Below are 17,979 nucleotides of genomic sequence, written 5' to 3' on the forward strand. Positions count from 1 at the left end.
CAGGGTCTGGAATGGACCTCTGGCAAACTCCAACAGACCTGCAGCTGAGGGTCCTGACTGTTAGAAGGGAAACTAACAAACAGAAAGGACATCCACACCAAAACCCCATCTGTACGTCACCATCATCAAAGACCAAAGGTAGATAAAACCACAAAGATGGGGAAAGAACAGAGCAGAAAAACTGAAAATTCTAAAAATCAGAGCGCCTCTCCTCCTCCAAAGGAATGCAGCTCCTCGCCAGCAATGGAACAAAGCTGGATGGAGAATGACTTTGACAAGTTGAGAGAAGAAGGCTTCAGACGATCAAACTTCTCTGAGCTAAAGGAGGAAGTTCGAACCCATGGCAAAGAAGTTAAAAACTTTGAAAAAAGATTAGACGAATGGCTAACTAGAATAACCAATGCAGAGAAGTCCTTAAAGGACCTGATGGAGCTGAAAACCATGGCACGAGAACTACGTGATGAATGCACAAGCCTCAGTAGCCGATTCGATAAACTGGAAGACAGAGTATCAGTGATGGAAGATGAAATGAATGAAATGAAGCAAGAAGAGAAGTTTAGAGGAAAAAGAATAAAAAGAAATGAACAAAGCCTCCAAGAAATATAGGACTATGTGAAAAGACCAAATCTATGTCTGATTGGTGTACCTGAAAGTGACGGGGAGAATGGAACCAAGTTGGAAAACACTCTGCAGGATATTATCCAGGAGAACTTCCTCAATCTAGCAAGACAGGCCAACATTCAGATTCAGGAAATACAGAGAACACCACAAAGATACTCCTCAAGAAGAGCAACTCCAAGACACATAATTGTCAGATTCACCAAAGTTGAAATGAAGGAAAAAATGTTAAGGGCAGCCAGAGAGAAAGGTCGGGTTACCCACAAAGGGAAGCCCATCAGACTAACAGCTGATCTCTTGGCAGAAACTCTACAAGCCAGAAGAGAGTGGGGGCCAATATTCAACATTCTTAAAGAAAAGAATTTTCAACCCAGAATTTCATATCCAGCCAAACTAAGCTTCATAAGTGAAGGAGAAATAAAATCCTTTCCAGACAAGCAAATGCTGAGAGATTTTGTCACCACCAGGCCTGCCTTACAAGAGCTCCTGAAGGAAGCACTAAACATGGAAAGGAACAACCGGTACCAGCCACTGCAAAAACATGCCAAATTGTAAAGACCATTGAGGCTAGGAAGAAACTGTATCAACTAATGAGCAAAATAACCAGTTAACATCATAATGACAGGATCAAATTCACACATAACAATATTAACCTTAAATGTAAATAGGCTAAATGCTCCAATTAAAAGACACAGACTGGCAAATTGGATAAAGGGTCAAGACCCATCAGTGTGCTGTATTCAGGAAACCCATTTCACATGCAGAGACACACATAGGCTCAAAATAAAGAGATGGAGGAAGATCTACCAAGCAAATAGAAAACAAAAAAAGGCAGGGGTCGCAATCCTGGTCTCTGATAAAACAGACTTTAAACCAACAAAGGTCAAAAGAGACAAAAAAGGCCATTACATAATGGCAAAGGGATCAATTCAATGACAAGAGCTAACTATCCTAAATATATATGCACCCAATACAGGAGCACCCAGATTCATAAAACAAGACCTTAGAGACCTACAAATAGACTTAGACTCCCAAACAATAATAATGGGAGACTTTAACACCCCACTGTCAACATTAGACAGATCAACGAGACAGAAAGTTAACAACGATATCCAGGAATTGAACTCAGCTCTGCAGCAAGCAGACCTGATAGACATCTACAGAACTCTCCACCCCAAATCAACACAATATACATTCTTCTCAGCACCACACCACACCTATTCCAAAATTGACCACATAGTCGGAAGTAAAACACTCCTCAGCAAATGTAAAGAAACAGAAATTATAACAAACTGTCTCTCAGACCACAGTGCAATCAAACTAGGACTCAGGATTAAGAAACTCACTCAAAACCGCTCAACTACGTGGAAACTGAACATCCTGCTCCTGAATGACTACTGGGTACATAACGAAATGAAGGCAGAAATAAAGATGTTCTTTGAAACCAATGAGAAAAAAGACACAACATACCAGAATCTCTGGGACACATTTAAGGCAGTGTGTAGAGGGAAATTTATAGCACTAAATGCCCACAAGAAAAAGCAGGAAAGATCTAAAATTTACAACCTAACATCACAATTAAAAGAACTAGGGAAGCAAGAACAAACACATTCAAAAGCTAGCAGAAGGCAAGAAATAACTAAGATCAGAGCAGAACTGAAGGAAATAGAGACACAAAAAACCCTTCAAAAAATCAATGAATCCAGAAGCTGTTTTTTTGAAAAGATCAACAAAATTGATAGACCACTAGCAAGACTAATAAAGAAGAAAAGAGAGAAGAATCAAATAGATGCAATAAAAAATGTTAAAGGGGATATCACCACCCATCCCACAGAAATACAAACTACCATCAGAGAATGCTATAAACACCTCTATGCAAATAAACTAGAAAATCTAGAAGAAATGGAGAAATTCCTGGATGCATACACCCTCCCAAGACTAAACCAGGAAGAAGTTGAATCTCTGAATAGACCAATAACAGGCTCTGAAATTGAGGCAATAATTAATAGCCTACCAACCAAAAAAAGTCCAGGACCAGACGGATTCACAGCCAAATTCTACCAGAGGTACAAGGAGGAGCTGGTACCATTCCTTCTGAAACTATTCCAGTCAATAGAAAAAGAGGGAATCCTCCCTAACTCATTTTATGAGACCAGCATCATCCTGATACCAAAGCCTGGCAGAGACACAACAAAAAAAGAGAATTTTAGACCAATATCTCTGATGAACATTGATGCAAAAATCCTCAATAAAATACTGGCAAACCGAATCCAGCAGCACATCAAAAAGCTTATCCATCATGATCAAGTGGGCTTCATCCCTGGAAGGCAAGGCTGGTTCAACATATGCAAATCAATAAACGTAATCCAGCATATAAACAGAACCAATGACAAAAACCACATGATTGTCTCAATAGATGCAGAAAAGGCCTTTGACAAAATTCAACAAGCTTCATGCTGAAAACTCTCAATAAATTAGGTATTGATGGGACATATCTCAAAATAATAAGAGCTATCTATGACAAACCGACAGCCAATATCATACTGAATGGGCAAAAACTGGAAGCATTCCCTTTGAAAACTGGCACAAGACAGGGATGCCCTCTCTCACCACTCTTATTCAACATAGTGTTGGAAGTTCTGGCCAGGGCAATCAGGCAGGTGAAGGAAATAAAGTTATTCAATTAGGAAAAGAGGAAGTCAAATTGTCCCTGTTTGCAGATGACATGACTGTATATCTAGAAAACTCCATTGTCTCAGCCCAAAATCTCCTTAAGCTGATAGGCAACTTCAGCAAAGTCTCAGGATACAAAATCAATGTGCAAAAATCACAAGCATCCTTATACACCAATAACAGACAAACGGAGAGCCAAATCAGGAGTGAACTCCCACTCACAATTGTTTCAAAGAGAATAAAATACCTAGGAATCCAACTTACAAGGGATGTGAAGGACCTCTTCAAGGAGAACTACAAACCATTGCACAATGAAATAAAAGAGGACACAAACAAATGGAAGAAAATTCGATGCTCATGGGTAGGAATAATCAATATCGTGAAAATGGCCATACTGCCCAAGGTAATTTATAGATTCAATGCCATCCCCATCAAGCTACCAATGACTTTCTTCACACAATTGGAAAACGCTACTTTAAAGTTCATATGGAACCAAAAAAGAACCCACATTGCCAAGTCAATCCTAAGCCAAAAGAACAAAGCTGGAGGCATCACACTACCTGACTTCAAACTATGCTACAAGGCTACGGTAACCAAAACAGCATAGTACTGGTACCAAAACAGAGATATCGACCAATGTAATAGAACAGAGCCCTCAGAAATAATGCCGCATATCTACAACTATCTGATCTTTGACAAACCTGACAAAAACAAGAAATGGGGAAAGGATTTCCTATTTAATAAATGGTGCTGGGAAAACTGGCTAGCCATATGCAGAAAGCTGAAACTGGATCCCTTCCTTACACCTTATACAAAAATTAATTCAAGATGGATTAAAGACTTAAATGTTAGACCTGAAACCATAAAAACCCTAGAAGAAAACCTAGGCAATACCATTCAGGACATAGGCATGGGCAAGGACTTCATGGCTAAAACACCAAAAGCAATGGCAACAAAAGCCAAAATTGACAAATGGGATCTTATTAAACTAAAGAGCTTCTGCACAGCCAAAGAAACTACCATCAGAGTGAACAGGCAACCTACAGAATGGGAGAAAATTTTCGCAACCTACTCATCTGACAAAGGGCTAATATCCAGAATCTACAATGAACTCAAACAAATTTACAAGAAAAAAACAAATAACCCCATCAAAAAGTGGGCAAAGGATATGACCAGACGCTTCTCAAAAGAAGACATTTATGCAGCCAAAAGACACATGAAAAAGTGCTCATCATCACTGGCCATCAGAGAAATGCAAATCAAAACCACAATGAGATACCATCTTACACCAGTTAGAATGGCGATCATTAAAAAGTCAGGAAACAACAGGTGCTGGAGAGGATGTGGAGAAATAGGAACACTTTTACACTGTTGGTGGGACTATAAACTAGTTCAACCATTGTGGAAGTCAGTGTGATGATTCCTCAGGGATCTAGAACTAGAAATACCATTTGACCGAGCCATCCCACTACTGGGTATATACCCAAAGGATTATAAATCATGCTGCTATAAAGACACATGCACATGTATGTTTATTGCAGCACTATTCACAATAGCAAAGACTTGGAACCAAGCCAAATGTCCAACAATGATAGACTGGATTAAGAAAATGTGGCACATATACACCATGGAATACTATGCAGCCATAAAAAATGATGAGTTCATGTCGTTTGTAGGGACATGGATGAAGCTGGAAACCATCATTCTCAGCAAACTATCGCACTGCATGTTCTCACTCATAGGTGGGAACTGAACAATGAGAATACATGGACACAGGAAGGGGAACATCACACACTGGGGCCAGTTGTGGGGTCGGGGGAGGGGGAGGGATAGCATTAGGAGATACACCTAATGTTAAATGACGAGTTAATAGGTGCAGCACACCAACATGGCACATGTATACATATGAAACAAGGCTGCACATTGTGCACATGTACCCTAAAACTTAAAGTATAATTTAAAAAAATTAAATAAATAAATAAATAAATAAATAAGCCACTGGCCAGAAAAGTTGTGATGCAATTATAAACATTGATTGCTTACCTTAATCATTAGCTTTACCTGATTAAACTTATCAACTTTTCACTGAAAAGGGAATTTATTTTAAATTAGTATGTCTCAACTTGTCTGAAAAGATAATAAATTTGTAATGGAAGAATAAAAAAAAGAAATATGAAGTTCTCTATAGTCAGTTGAGAAACTGACAATTTTATTTGAGAAATCAGGCCAATCAGTACTCAGCACCTCCCTGCTCCTCATTCCATCCCTACTACCTTACCTTGCAACCCACTTTACCATCAAATATCCATTCCTCTTCTTCTTATACTTGACTATATTATCCTAAATTCAGTCTCCCCCAGCTACTCCTGTATCTTTCTCTTTTTCTTAACAGCTAAACACTGTTAAAGAGCCTATTATTCTTCATTTCCCATATGCTTTTAAACCCAAAACAATTATAGTTCAGCCTCCACTATTACACCAAAACCACTGTTGCTAAGGTCATTGATGACTTTCTCTTCAACAGACCCCATCTCTGGTCATTTGTCATTGAGTTTGATCTCTGCAGCATTTGATATTTTGCTCACTCCCTCCTTGAAAGCTCTCTGTTTTAAAGCTGGGTGTGGTGGCTCACATCTGTAGTCTCAGCTACTTGAGAGGCTGAAGCTGGAGGGATCCCTGGAGCCTAGGAGTTTGAGGCTGCAGTGAACCTATGATCAAGACACTGCACTCCAGTCTGGGTGACACAGTAAGACCTTGTCTCAAAAACGAGACAAGAAAAGAAACCTCTTTGCCTTTGGCTCTTGCGAATGGGTTCTTTGTAGTTTTCTTCTACTACTCTGGCAGACTATCTTCTTCTCTTGCACATTTTCCACTACTCATTTTAAAAGTTTGGTGTTCACACATGCAATAAAATATTATTCAGCCTTAAAAAGGAAGGAAATTTTAACACATGCTACAATGTGGATGAAACTTGAAGACATTATATTAAGCGAAGTAAGCCAGACCCTAGAGGAAAAATATTGCATGAACCCTTACACAAGGTATCTGGAATAGTCAAACTCGTAGAAAGTAGAATGGCAGTTGCTGAGGTTTGGAGGAGAGGGAAGTGGATATTTGTTTAAAGGATACAGACTTTCCATTTGCAATAAGAGGGTTCTGGAGATAAATGGTGGTGATGGTTGTACAACAGTGTAAATGTACTTAGTGCCACTGAACTGTACACTTAACCATGGTAAAAATGGTACATTTTATGTTATGTATTTTACCACCGCCACAAGGTTTTTTAAAAGTTTGTTATTCATGCAACTCTATTTCAAGGCTCTTTTCCCGTCACTCCACTCAACTCATCCCACCCCGATTCCTGCCCAGCTCTTTCTCCAGGTGGCCATGTTATGGGGAACATTTTTATTTTTCATTGGCTAGCATCTTTCCCTCTTGAGAACTGACATCCCCTCCAGCCCCTCACTCCAATCTCACCCCCACCTCAACCCCAAGACCTGTCAATCAAGAGGCTCTCCACAGAAGTGTGCCTTTGAGGTAGGCTGACTAATAGGAGTGTGCCTTTGGGAATGAACATATGACTCAAGATGAACCAATCAGAATTCTCCAAGGCACTTTTTCTAAACCATTGTAAAAGAAGCACACTCTTTCCTCCTGAAACTGCTGTCTCTGAGTAGCATGCGAGCTGTAAGTTGCTGGTGGCCATCTTGCTGTCATTGTGAAACAGGCTTTTTCACAGTCTTTAGTCTATTTAAGAATGAAGCCAACACAGGGGAAAACAATACCTAGCAGACTGGAAAAGATGAGAGAGTTCTGATGACAGGAGTTTTGGGGGCCTCTAAAACCTATGAAACCCCAACAACTATAGAATGACACCTAGAATTTTCAGTTATATCATTCAATAGTGAATAAGATTAAGATTTTTTTAAGTATAGAAATATTGAGTGTTTGTTAAATATTCACTTTTCAGGTGTGGGTCTCTTAGTTCATCCCTACGTGTGAAATACTGCTGGGACACTTGACTGCTCAGAGAATGACAAGACAAATGGAAGGATAGGGGCTCATAAAGAATGAAAATACAGACATTTATGCATCTGAAGTTACATCCAAAGATTTATCTTAAGTACATATATGCTTTCACTTCACCTGCAAATTGCTTACCAAAAATATTGCTTGCAAAATAATAAGCAAATATTTTAAAAATTTTATTCTCACTGCAAATCAAGGCAGTACTAGATGTCATTTAAACCTATCAAATTAGCAAGGATTTTGAAAAATGATAGTACACAGTGTTGGAGTGGACTCATGGAAATCCTCTAACACACTTCTGTTGGAAGTACAAATTGGTACAGCCTTTATGGAGAGCACTTTACATATCACAATCTGTAAAAGCAGGTATAATATTTTGCAATTCAGCAATTATACATCTAAGAATGCATCCTTATTGAAATGTTCATAGATATATAAAATATTTGGCTTAAAGGGTGTTCCCTTAAAGTATTGTTCATAACAATGAAAAAATTGTAAACAAGCTCAATTTTCCAAAATAAGGTTAAATAAACTATAATACAGTCCTAAACACATCCAAAAGCAATGTTGAAGAAGACAGTTTAAGTACTTGGCCTTTGGAAGGAATTAAAAGTATATTTAGTGAAGTCATGATCATATGGCAAAGTGAAAAAAGCAGGTTGCAAAATGGTTCAATTAGTGGTTTCATTTAAGTGAGAGATTGAGAAAGACAGGGTCTGAAATTTCAAAGACATATTCCAAATTATTAAAGAGGGATTATGGTTACTAGTAAAGTTATGGTTTTATGGGAATGATAGGTATTTCTTTTTTGCTGGTCTACATTTTAAAAACTCTCTATATTGAATGCAATTTGATTTTATAATTAAAAAACTATTTTCATATATCGAAGGTCTAATATCCTTTTAAAAAAACCTGTATTCAAACAGTAAGAACACACTAAAAAGTACTTTACAACATTTTGGTGACTTGTAGCATTGAGTTACAATGGAGAGAAACTGGGCTCCAAGTAGGGTAAAATAAATCTTTGTTTTAATTGAGCCTTAAATGAAGTAGGTGGGGAAACATAAATTTAAATCATTTTGGAGTTTGAGTTGTCGTCCCTCATTGATTACAATGATTTGTGCTGGAGTTATTTCTTCCTCTGGTTTCAGATAGAGAGTGTCATTGATTTGGCTATCAGATCGTTTGGGCTGTGTTACTCCACAGCATCCTACATGAAGTGAATTCTCGGGGTTACAAATGTCTGGTGGTTAATTAACTTTGCAAAAGATCAAAAAGATGACTATACACACATGCAAATAAGTGTTTGTTAACATGAAGCAAGGTAAAGATGGGCCTGTGAGTATGGTTGTGATAATAACATCAAGTTGTTGTTAGGCCTCATTGCCAGGTTATTCAATATCCAAGAACAAAACCTGGCTATACAACTAGATACTAGAGAATACTCTGAGGTATACAAAAGAGGGCTTATGTTTTTGCTCTTTCCCGCCAATCCCACCCCTCCCCTATTATTGGGACACTCAGGAATCACAGGCCAGGTTTCTTGTTAATTCAGAGTCTAGCCAAGGATCCTTTTCTACTGAGAGCTTCTTGAAAACAGTCTGTGATTTCCTGTTCTTTGTACTTCTAGCATTTAACACATTTTTGGTGCATAGTAACCACTCAATAAAGTTTATTCCATGAATTGATTGGCTTGATTAAGATAATAACATGAAGGATTAAAATGGAGAGAGATGCAATGCTTCTGGCAAAGATCACTCTACAATTTCTTACTCAAGCAGGGCACAGGCCAGCCTAATTGTTCTGTAATCATACTTAATAGCAATGTTAGAAACAAATATTCAGAGGCTTTTATTGAATAACAAATGTGCTTTCATCATTGTAAATAAAGTCCAAAGGTTAAAATTTAAAAAGTCAAAGATACTTAAAATTTTAAACAAATGATTAAGTGGAAACATGACTGTTTGTGCATGGTTTAATTTGGTATTTTTAAATGAATAAAGACACCTTGTATTTTATCCCATGATTGGTGTGGCCTCATTAGAACAAATTTCCCATAATATGTGTGCATTTAATCTTAGATAAGAATCTAAGAAGTGTTTAGGATTGTGGCTAAAAATGGAAATTGTGATAATATGGTTTATATTTCACAAATTATACATTAAAGCACAGCACTTTAAAATATATTTGGATAGCTTTTCAAGGAAAGCAATGACTCATTTATCTTGTCTTTTACAATTTGTCTCTAGTCTAAAAAAATACATATAATCATTTTGTTCAAAGCAGTGATGATAAGTTGACATAATAAATCTCACATGACAAATATCCTGTGATCGAAGTGGTCCAGTGAAAGCAATGTGATTTCTAGAATGCCACAAAACCCTCAGAAACCCTTTTTTGACCTACTTAAATAGGAAGTTTTGTTTGCTAAGAATGTAGAGCTCAAGAAGACATTCAACTTGAATCCAGGGGTTTGAGTAAATTCTCACCTGGCAGTTACATTTTTACACTCATAACCAGAGGCCTTTGTAAGGAGTTACAATTCACAAACTCAAAAGTTAAATAAGTGGAAAGAGTGATGTTCTTTCTAAGCAGCCATCAGAAATAGAGAATGTATTTCCATTAGGCTGTCCTGGAAGAGGAACGAAGTCCATTCTCTTACCTTCTACATTGCCTGGTGTTGGGTTTGGGGATGGAGGCCCCCCAGCCAACACTTGGGAGGGCTTTTGGGAGTAATCAGTTATACAAACTGCAACACATGGAAGGTGGTGTTAAATAAAATGTATAGGAGACCATTGTTTTGGACTGAGCTCCTGCACTAGGCCCCCACATACCAAACCAAAATGAAGTCAGTCCTGTTAAGTGACATATAACCAAGCTGAAACTTTAAGGAAGCAGGTAAAACTCCCACAGACTAGTTTTTCCTGAAAACAGAAAATTCACAGCAACCACGTAGGAGCCCAGGCAACCTGAGCAGGGATGATAAGGAAACCCCCTCTGCTTTAACCATTACAAGGAAAATAACCTGAAGTAACAATGTTAACCAATCTGGTAGTTTTTATAAAAATTTCTATTTCTTGTTCCTACCTTACAAAAACCAACTGTTCTGTTATAATAGTAGAACCCAAACTAAGTATATAATTATACAAGCCAGCCCGTATCACTATAGTAACTTAAACACCTCCAGGACACTCAGAGCACATATCAGTTTTTTAGAACGAGATGCTGCCGATTCATGAATCACACATAAAAACCTATCAGATCTAAAAACTAAATTTGCTGAAATTTTGTTTTTTAACAGAGACAATGTTTATTTTGCTTCCTTTTTTTCCTCTGGCTTAAATTAACAACTAACCTTTTTCTGTAACTGTGAAAGTTGCTTATTTGCCCTCCAAAGAAATTGTATAGTCTCTCTACCCCACTCCCACCCCCAAAGGATAAATAGTAAAGTATTTAAGCTTGAGGTTTGGTTATGTTTCCTGAGGATGTGGACAAGCTAAGGAGATTTCTTACATCAGATAAGATGTCTGCCTGCGGTTTAATTTCCACAATTTAGGGCAAGTTTAGCAGCTTTAAGGCATCAGTTTAAGGTAGGTTTATTCTTTGACTCCAAAACCTATGACTTTCCTTCCTCAACTCACCTCTACAACTTTCTATAGTTCCTTCTCTTGAAAAGCTTGCAAGATCAGGTGCTCAGAGTTAAGTAGGACAATGGCCTCATTATAGAGCAAGGAAGCCTCTTACTTTCCAAGCAGCCACAATGGGGTCAGGTGGTAGTGGTGATATGGGTCTGCCCCCAGCTAAGTTGTAAAGGTGAAGAAGAAGCAAGAACTGAGGCTTGATTCTCAAAAATATGGAGGACGGGAACATGGCAAAGACACAAATTCCTTTATTTTTTACTGAAAATGGGTTCAAGTGCCATAGAGAATGAATATCTGAGTTAAAACAGTGCTGAACTTATTGATTTACACCCTTCATAATAGTAGAACCAAAACTAGGTATATAATTATACAAGCCAGTCCATATCACTATAGTGATTTAAACACCTCCAGGACACTCTAGAGCACAAATTGAATTTAGCGTATATTTTTAAGATTAACTTGATTAAACTTTTAGATAAATTAATAATTATTCCCTTCAAGGTGGGTTTTAAGAAAAAGAACAAAATTAATAGTTACAATAACAAACACAGTGATTCTAAATTGGAATAGTGAGATTAGGAACAGGATTGTAGAAGACTCTCCCTATGTTTTATGAGAACGATGCGTTTTTAAGGATTTGTGTACTGTTGTACTTTAAACTTTATCATACGCTTCCAAATAAATTATTGAAATTAAGTGCATAACACAGCCTGTATAATTAGCCTCCTTTTACAGGCGAGGAATTGAGGCTTAAGCAACTTGCCAAAGGTCACAAACCTAGGAGTACAGTGGGAGCACAAAACTGGTTTTGCAACTCTCCCTAAACCTTGGCCTCAAAATTTCTCAATGGGATCTGCTTCAAGGTTAATTATATTAGTTTAGAAAAATAAAACAAGAAGATTAAAAGAGCAACATTTTAAATCTAAGGGTGCTGGCCCTCACATGTGCAGTGTTTGTTCAGGGTAGAGGTGAAAAATTGTTTTTTGAATGTATTGGCAACGTTTTCAAATTTAGAGAGTACACATTAAAATTTTATATTTCTGTCTTCCTTTGAAGAGCCAAAAGATGTAGGAATACTGGGCACCTGTGATTACTGGATCTGGGCAATGGCTACAGTTCATATAGTTCACCAACCTGGCCCTGGAGACATTTGAGTTTGCAGCTCCTGTATGAAACTAATCTAAAAACTGAACTATACTATTTTGTCCCTATTTTTAGAGTAGTGTGGTAATGACCAGTTAATTGTTAGACTAGCTTTTGTTTGTATTTCAAATGTGCCCCAACACTTACATCCAGAAGAAATGTCTTTTCCACATATCAGTGTCTCTTGAAAATGTTTGGGACATTCAGCAGTGCAGTACATAGAAGCATGTGGTTCCAGAAAGTTTTTATACCAAAGCCGAGCTGTTGTTTTATTAATCCTTGTGATTTGAAATCTTTCTTTGATGCCATTTTTATAAAAATGAAGTTTCCTTGGTTGGCAGTTCTTAATTGCTGCTTGGCAATATATAGAGATATTCATACCCATCTTAAAAATTGTGGCTGGTTCTACCCAGATGTGGCCAGAGCAGTTTATATTTGTAATTCCTAGAAATAAATGGAAAAATAATAAATTACATGTAAAACATTAAATCAAGAGATTCAGAAGAATATGCTATTGCATTTTAAATTTATTATTTCTATTAATTAAATGATTCCATTGAAAACAGTTTTAGGACTAGATGTATCTTTTCATAAACTAGCCTATTACAGTGTGTTTCTGTTAGGCTTTTTTTTTTTTGAGACAGTCTCGCTCTGTCACCCAGGCTGGAGTGCAGTGTCGTGATCTTGGCTCACTGCAACATCTGCCTTCCAGGTTCAAGCGATTCTCCTGCCTTAGCCTCTTGAGTAGCTGGGATTACAGGTGAGCACCACCACGCCTGGCTAATATGGGGTTTCACCATGTTGGCCAGGCTGATCTTGAACTCCTGACCTCAGGTGATCCCCCCGCCTCGGCCTCCCAAAGTGCTGGGATTACAGGCATTAGCCACCTCGTCCGGCCTCTGTTATGCTTTTATTGATGTTCAGCACCATGACACAAGACTAGAGTCAGCCTGGAAGCTTCTCTAAGTGTCTAAAGAGCAAATATAATTAGCTCTCCTACTTTAAAGTAGAGAACCGAGAGATTATAAAGCTACAGTATTTTTCAAAGGTAAGATTAGAAATAACACTGGGCACTGTAGAATCTGAACCCCATTCTCTAGCTACTCAACCAATCTTTTGTTCTGTTTTAGATAAAGCCTACTTTTTTCAGTAAAGTTTGAATATAATGAATAAAATCATACTCTTGCCAGTGGCCCACATAGTTACTATGTGCCTGGCACGTAGTAACTATCAATAAGTGGTTTGTGAAATAGAATTGTATTCAAATGTTTGACAGGTTATTATATAACAGTTATAATAGTTTGACGACAGAACATGCCAACTCAAACTAATAAGCTCCTTTGTGGAAATATTCACATGTGAGTAAGAGGGCTGTCTAGAAGGGAAATTTGAGAAAGAAATCCTGCATTTGGAAGGCGATTGGGCCATTTTTATTTCATTCTATGTAATTTTTATGCACACATTTTTTCCAGTCTAATAATATTTGTATTCTTCAGAGATTCTAACATAACACCATGAAAATGATAATCACTCAATATTCCATTTGTTGAATGAAAGATAGCAATAGATACATAAAACACCATACCTCCATGACACCAGCTGAAGAGTATGTAAAGGGCTATTACTGCATCCCATTGAATAGTGACCTGATTCATGTCTAGAAGCAGGAAAAGACTGTTTCCCTCTGCAAAAAAAATAGGAAAAATGTTTAAATTGTAGTATTTTAGTAAAATAATAAAAAGCATAACATTTTTCCCCAAGAATTATTGTATTTGATGGGAACCTTTGATTAGGAAGACAGGAAGAAGGAAGGAAGGAAACAGAGCAAAGAAATGTTACTGGTATATTTAGGAGATATAACAAGAGATGGAGAAGTAAAGCCAATAAATGGAATTTTATACTCTTCAAAAGTCACTATGAATTAACTCAGTAGGGCATTTGATCCATTACAGTTCCCCTAATCTAGCCTTTCTCATCAGAAACCTCCTCCTCTGAGTTCACTTCTTCTTTTATTTTATGTTTTAAATTTTTTTAGAGACAAGGGCCGGGCTCTGTAGCCCAGGCTGGAGTGCAGTGGCATTATCATAGCTCACTGTAACCTCAAACTGCTGGGCTCAAGCGGTCCTCCCAACTCAGCCTCCCAAAGTGCTAGGATTACAAGCATGAAACACGGTGCCTGGGCTGAGCTAACTTCTGGTGATGAATTCTTCTCCCTGCCAAAGTTACGTACTTATCACACTCCAGAAATACTAGTCTTTGATGAGCTAAACTTGGGAAGAGCCAAAAATTTCAGAACTCCCGAGAAAATGGATTCAAAATGAAGAAAAGTGAAGTGAGATTAAGCAATATGTGCTCTCACCAGTTAGACTGTAAAAAGCGTTTCGTCTGGGGAGGCGTGGTGGCTCATGCCTGTAATCCCAGCACTTTGGGATGCAGAGGCCGGTGGATTGCTTGAGCCCAGGAGTTCGAGATCAGGCTGGGCAACATGGTGAAACCCCGTCCCTACTAAAAATACAAAAATTAGCCCAGCGTGGTGGCATGTGATGGTCATCCCAGCTACCCGGGAGGTGAAGGTTGCAGTGAACCATGATCACACCATTGCCCTCCAGCCTGGGCAACAGAGTGAGACCTTGTCCCCCGCACCCCCCAAAAAAGAGGAAAAAGCCTTTCATCTGTAGAGAACACAAAAGGAACACATTTTAGAAATTCCTAATAATACCGTTGTTAGTTTACAACTAGAGTTACATTATTCAATTAATCAGTTACATGAATTAACTCATTTACTCAACAATCAACATTATTCAGTTATTTTATCTGTTTAATAAAACCTGAGCTTTTTCTATAAAACAACAAGAGAATGCAATGCATGGCTCATCAAATCGCATAAAATATCTAGTAACATTTTAAAAAACTGGGGTCCCCCGGCTCAGAAATATAGGGATCCCTTTCATAATTTGTTAGCAATAGTAATTCTTCTCTTCATAAGCAACAGAAGCCCTAAAAATGTTCCTAGTTAGAAGTTAACTGATGGAAGTATGCAATAATTATTATTTAAGATGATGTGATGCCATATAATATTATAGATTCCCTTTTCATCAGTAACCACTGCATGGAATATCATGAGAACTTGCAAGAGAAAACAACTTGGCCCATGTATTTCTAAAAGGAAATACAGCTGTCTTTAAGTATTTGGATGATCGCTGCCTATTTACCTTTCAACCTGTTTGAAGCACATAATTCCACTTCAGAGCCAGGCTGCCACCCTTGTTGGCTGTGTCATGTCTTCTTTCCTCACTGCCTGCCTGTCAGCGCTCACTTTAGATTTTTACCTCTGAGGTCAATGGAAATGTCAGCAGAGCCCTGACCTACATTGCAGACTCTTGAAGAGGTACTCAAACTGTCCAATTTGAAATGACTGGCTCTCGTGTCACTATTTGGGGAAATCCAGATTACTGAAAGTGAACTATTTTGTCAGTACTTTTTTTTTTACAGCTTAATTTAAAATTGTCTCATCCAAGAGGCAGAACACTTATACATGTTTTCTTAAAAATGTCAAACATTTTGACACCAAAAATATGACGCTTAGTTTTAATTTACAACCAGCACTGTTATTAATTATGCACTTGTTTCTTTTTATAGTTTTCCAGCTTTGTTGAAATATAATTGATGAATAAAATTCTACAATTTGATGATATACAACATGATGATTTGATACACACATATTTTGTGAAATTATTATCCAATCAAGTTAGTTAATACATCTTTCATCTTATTTAGTTACTCTTTATTTTGCAGAGAGAACATTTAAGCAAATTTCAAGTATGCTGTATAATTCAGTATTGTTAACTATGGTCACCATACTGTATATTAGATCTCCTGAACTTACTCATCTTATAACTGCAAGTTTATGCCCTTTGACCAATAGCTTCCTTTCCCTCCACCACCCTCTAATCTTGGTAACCACCGTTCTATCATCTGTTTTTATGGGTTCAACTATTTCAGATTCCACATATAAGTGAGATCATGCAGGATTTGTCTTTCTCTGTCTGACTTAGTTAGCATAATGCCCTCAAGTTGCATCTATGTTACCGCAATGGCAGAATTTCCTTCTTTTTTATGGCTGCATAATATTCCTGTATAGCCCACAGTTTCTTTACCAATTATTCCACTGATTGATAGGCACTTACGTTATTTCCATGTTTGGGCTATTTTGACTAATGTTTCATGAACATGGGAAGGCAGATATCTCTCATGGTGCTGATTTCATTCTGTTGGGGGGCTATAGATCCAGAAGAGGGACTGCTGGATCCTAAGTTAGGTCTATTTTAATTTTTTAAATAAAATTATTTTTATTTCACACTGTTTTCCATGATAACTGTACCAATTTACATTCCTAACAGCAGTGTACAAGGCTGCCCTTTCTCTGTACCCTCATCAATACTTATATCTTGTCTTTTTATCATAGGCACCCCAAAAGGTGGGAAGTGATATCTAATTGTAGTTTTGTTTTTTGGTTTTGGTTGTTGTTTTTGTTTTTGTTTTGAGACAGAGTCTTGCTCTGTCGCCCAGGCTGGAGTGTAGCGGCATGATTACAGCTCACTGCAACCTCTGCCTCCTGGGCTCAAGTGATCCTCCCATTTCAGCTTCCTGAGTAGCTGGCACCACAGGCACATGCCATCACACCCAGCTAATTTTTTGTAGTTTTGGTAGAGATGGGTTCTCACCATGTTGCCCAAGCTAGTCTCGAACTCCTGAACTCAAGCAATCTGCCGGTCTTGGCATCCCAAAGTGCTGGGATTACAGGCGTGAGCCACCACGCCCAGCTCATTGTAGTTTTGATTTGTATTTATCTGATAATCAGTAGAGTACCTTTTCATATACTTATTGGCCATTTGTCCATCTTCCTTGAAAAAAAAATCTATTCAGGTCCAGAATCGCCTGACGACACATTTCTTAGAAGGTATCCCAGTCATTAAGCAACACATGATTCCAACACTGTGTGGAGAATTGATTGAAGATGAAGAGCCCAGTTAGGAGGCTATGGAAAATCAAGAGCTGATTTTTGTTTTATTTTATTTTATTTTATTTATTTTATTTTATTTTATTATTTTATTATTTTATTTTATTTTATTTTATTTTGAGACAGAGTTTTGCTCTGTTGCCCAGGCTGTAATGCAATGACACAATCTCGGCTCACTGCAGCCTCTGCCTCCCGGGTTCAAGCGATTCTCCTGCCTCAGCCTCCCAAGTAGCTGGGATTACACATGCGCCACCATATCCCGGTAAATTTTTTTGTATTTTGTAGGGATGGGGTTTCACCATGTTGGTCAGGCTAGTCTTGAACTCCTGACCCCAGGTGATCCTCCTGCCTTGGCCTCCCAAAGTGCTAGGATTACAGGCATGAGACGCTGCATCCCGTCTGGTTTTTTATATTTGTTGTAGAGATAGGGTTTCGCCATGTTGGCCAGGCTGGTCTCGAATTCCTGACGTCAAGTGATCTGCCCATCTCAGCCCCCCAAAATGCTGGGATTACAGGCGTGAGTCACCATGCTCAGCCCAAGAGCTGATTTTTAAATCAGATTTTCTGGCCTTTATTGTTTTTGTTTCTGCTATTGAGTCATTTGAGTTCCTTATGTATTTTGGATATTAACCTTTTATCTGATAAATGATTTGCAAATACTTTTTTTCCTTTCTGTAGGTTGTCTTTTTATTTTGTTGGTTGTTTTCTTTGCTGAGCTTTTTAGTTTGATATAGTCCCACTTATTTATTTTTGCTTTTGTTGCTTGTCTTTTCAGTGTCGTATCTAAAAATATTTTTACCCAGACCAGTGTCAAAGAGGTTTTTCCGTATGTTTTATTCTAGGAGTGTATTAGAC

At 37.9% G+C, this 17,979-nt stretch overlaps 1 protein-coding gene across 3 annotated transcripts in view; it reads right to left on the reverse strand.

The window, feature by feature from the left end:
- Nucleotides 1-17,979, reverse strand: part of IL23R (interleukin 23 receptor) — a 123,925-nt gene that overhangs the window by 81,221 nt on the left and 24,725 nt on the right. For 2 of the 3 annotated variants that reach the window (XR_008514362.1, XR_008514361.1), the window contains exons 2-3: nucleotides 13,690-13,788; nucleotides 12,252-12,548 (exon numbers count right to left, since the gene is read on the reverse strand). Coding sequence is in view for 1 of the 3 variants with exons in the window: in XM_002810718.5 (XP_002810764.1) it covers nucleotides 12,252-12,548; nucleotides 13,690-13,759 (367 nt within the window). In the remaining 2 variants the exon portion in view is untranslated. Of the gene's footprint in view, nucleotides 1-12,251; nucleotides 12,549-13,689; nucleotides 13,789-15,316; nucleotides 15,405-17,979 lie in introns of those variants that run through there. The other variant, XM_002810718.5, reaches the window with a different exon arrangement.

The sequence above is a fragment of the Pongo abelii genome, chromosome 1 (assembly GCF_028885655.2).
Source record: "Pongo abelii isolate AG06213 chromosome 1, NHGRI_mPonAbe1-v2.0_pri, whole genome shotgun sequence".
NCBI classification, from domain to species: Eukaryota; Metazoa; Chordata; class Mammalia; order Primates; family Hominidae; genus Pongo; species Pongo abelii.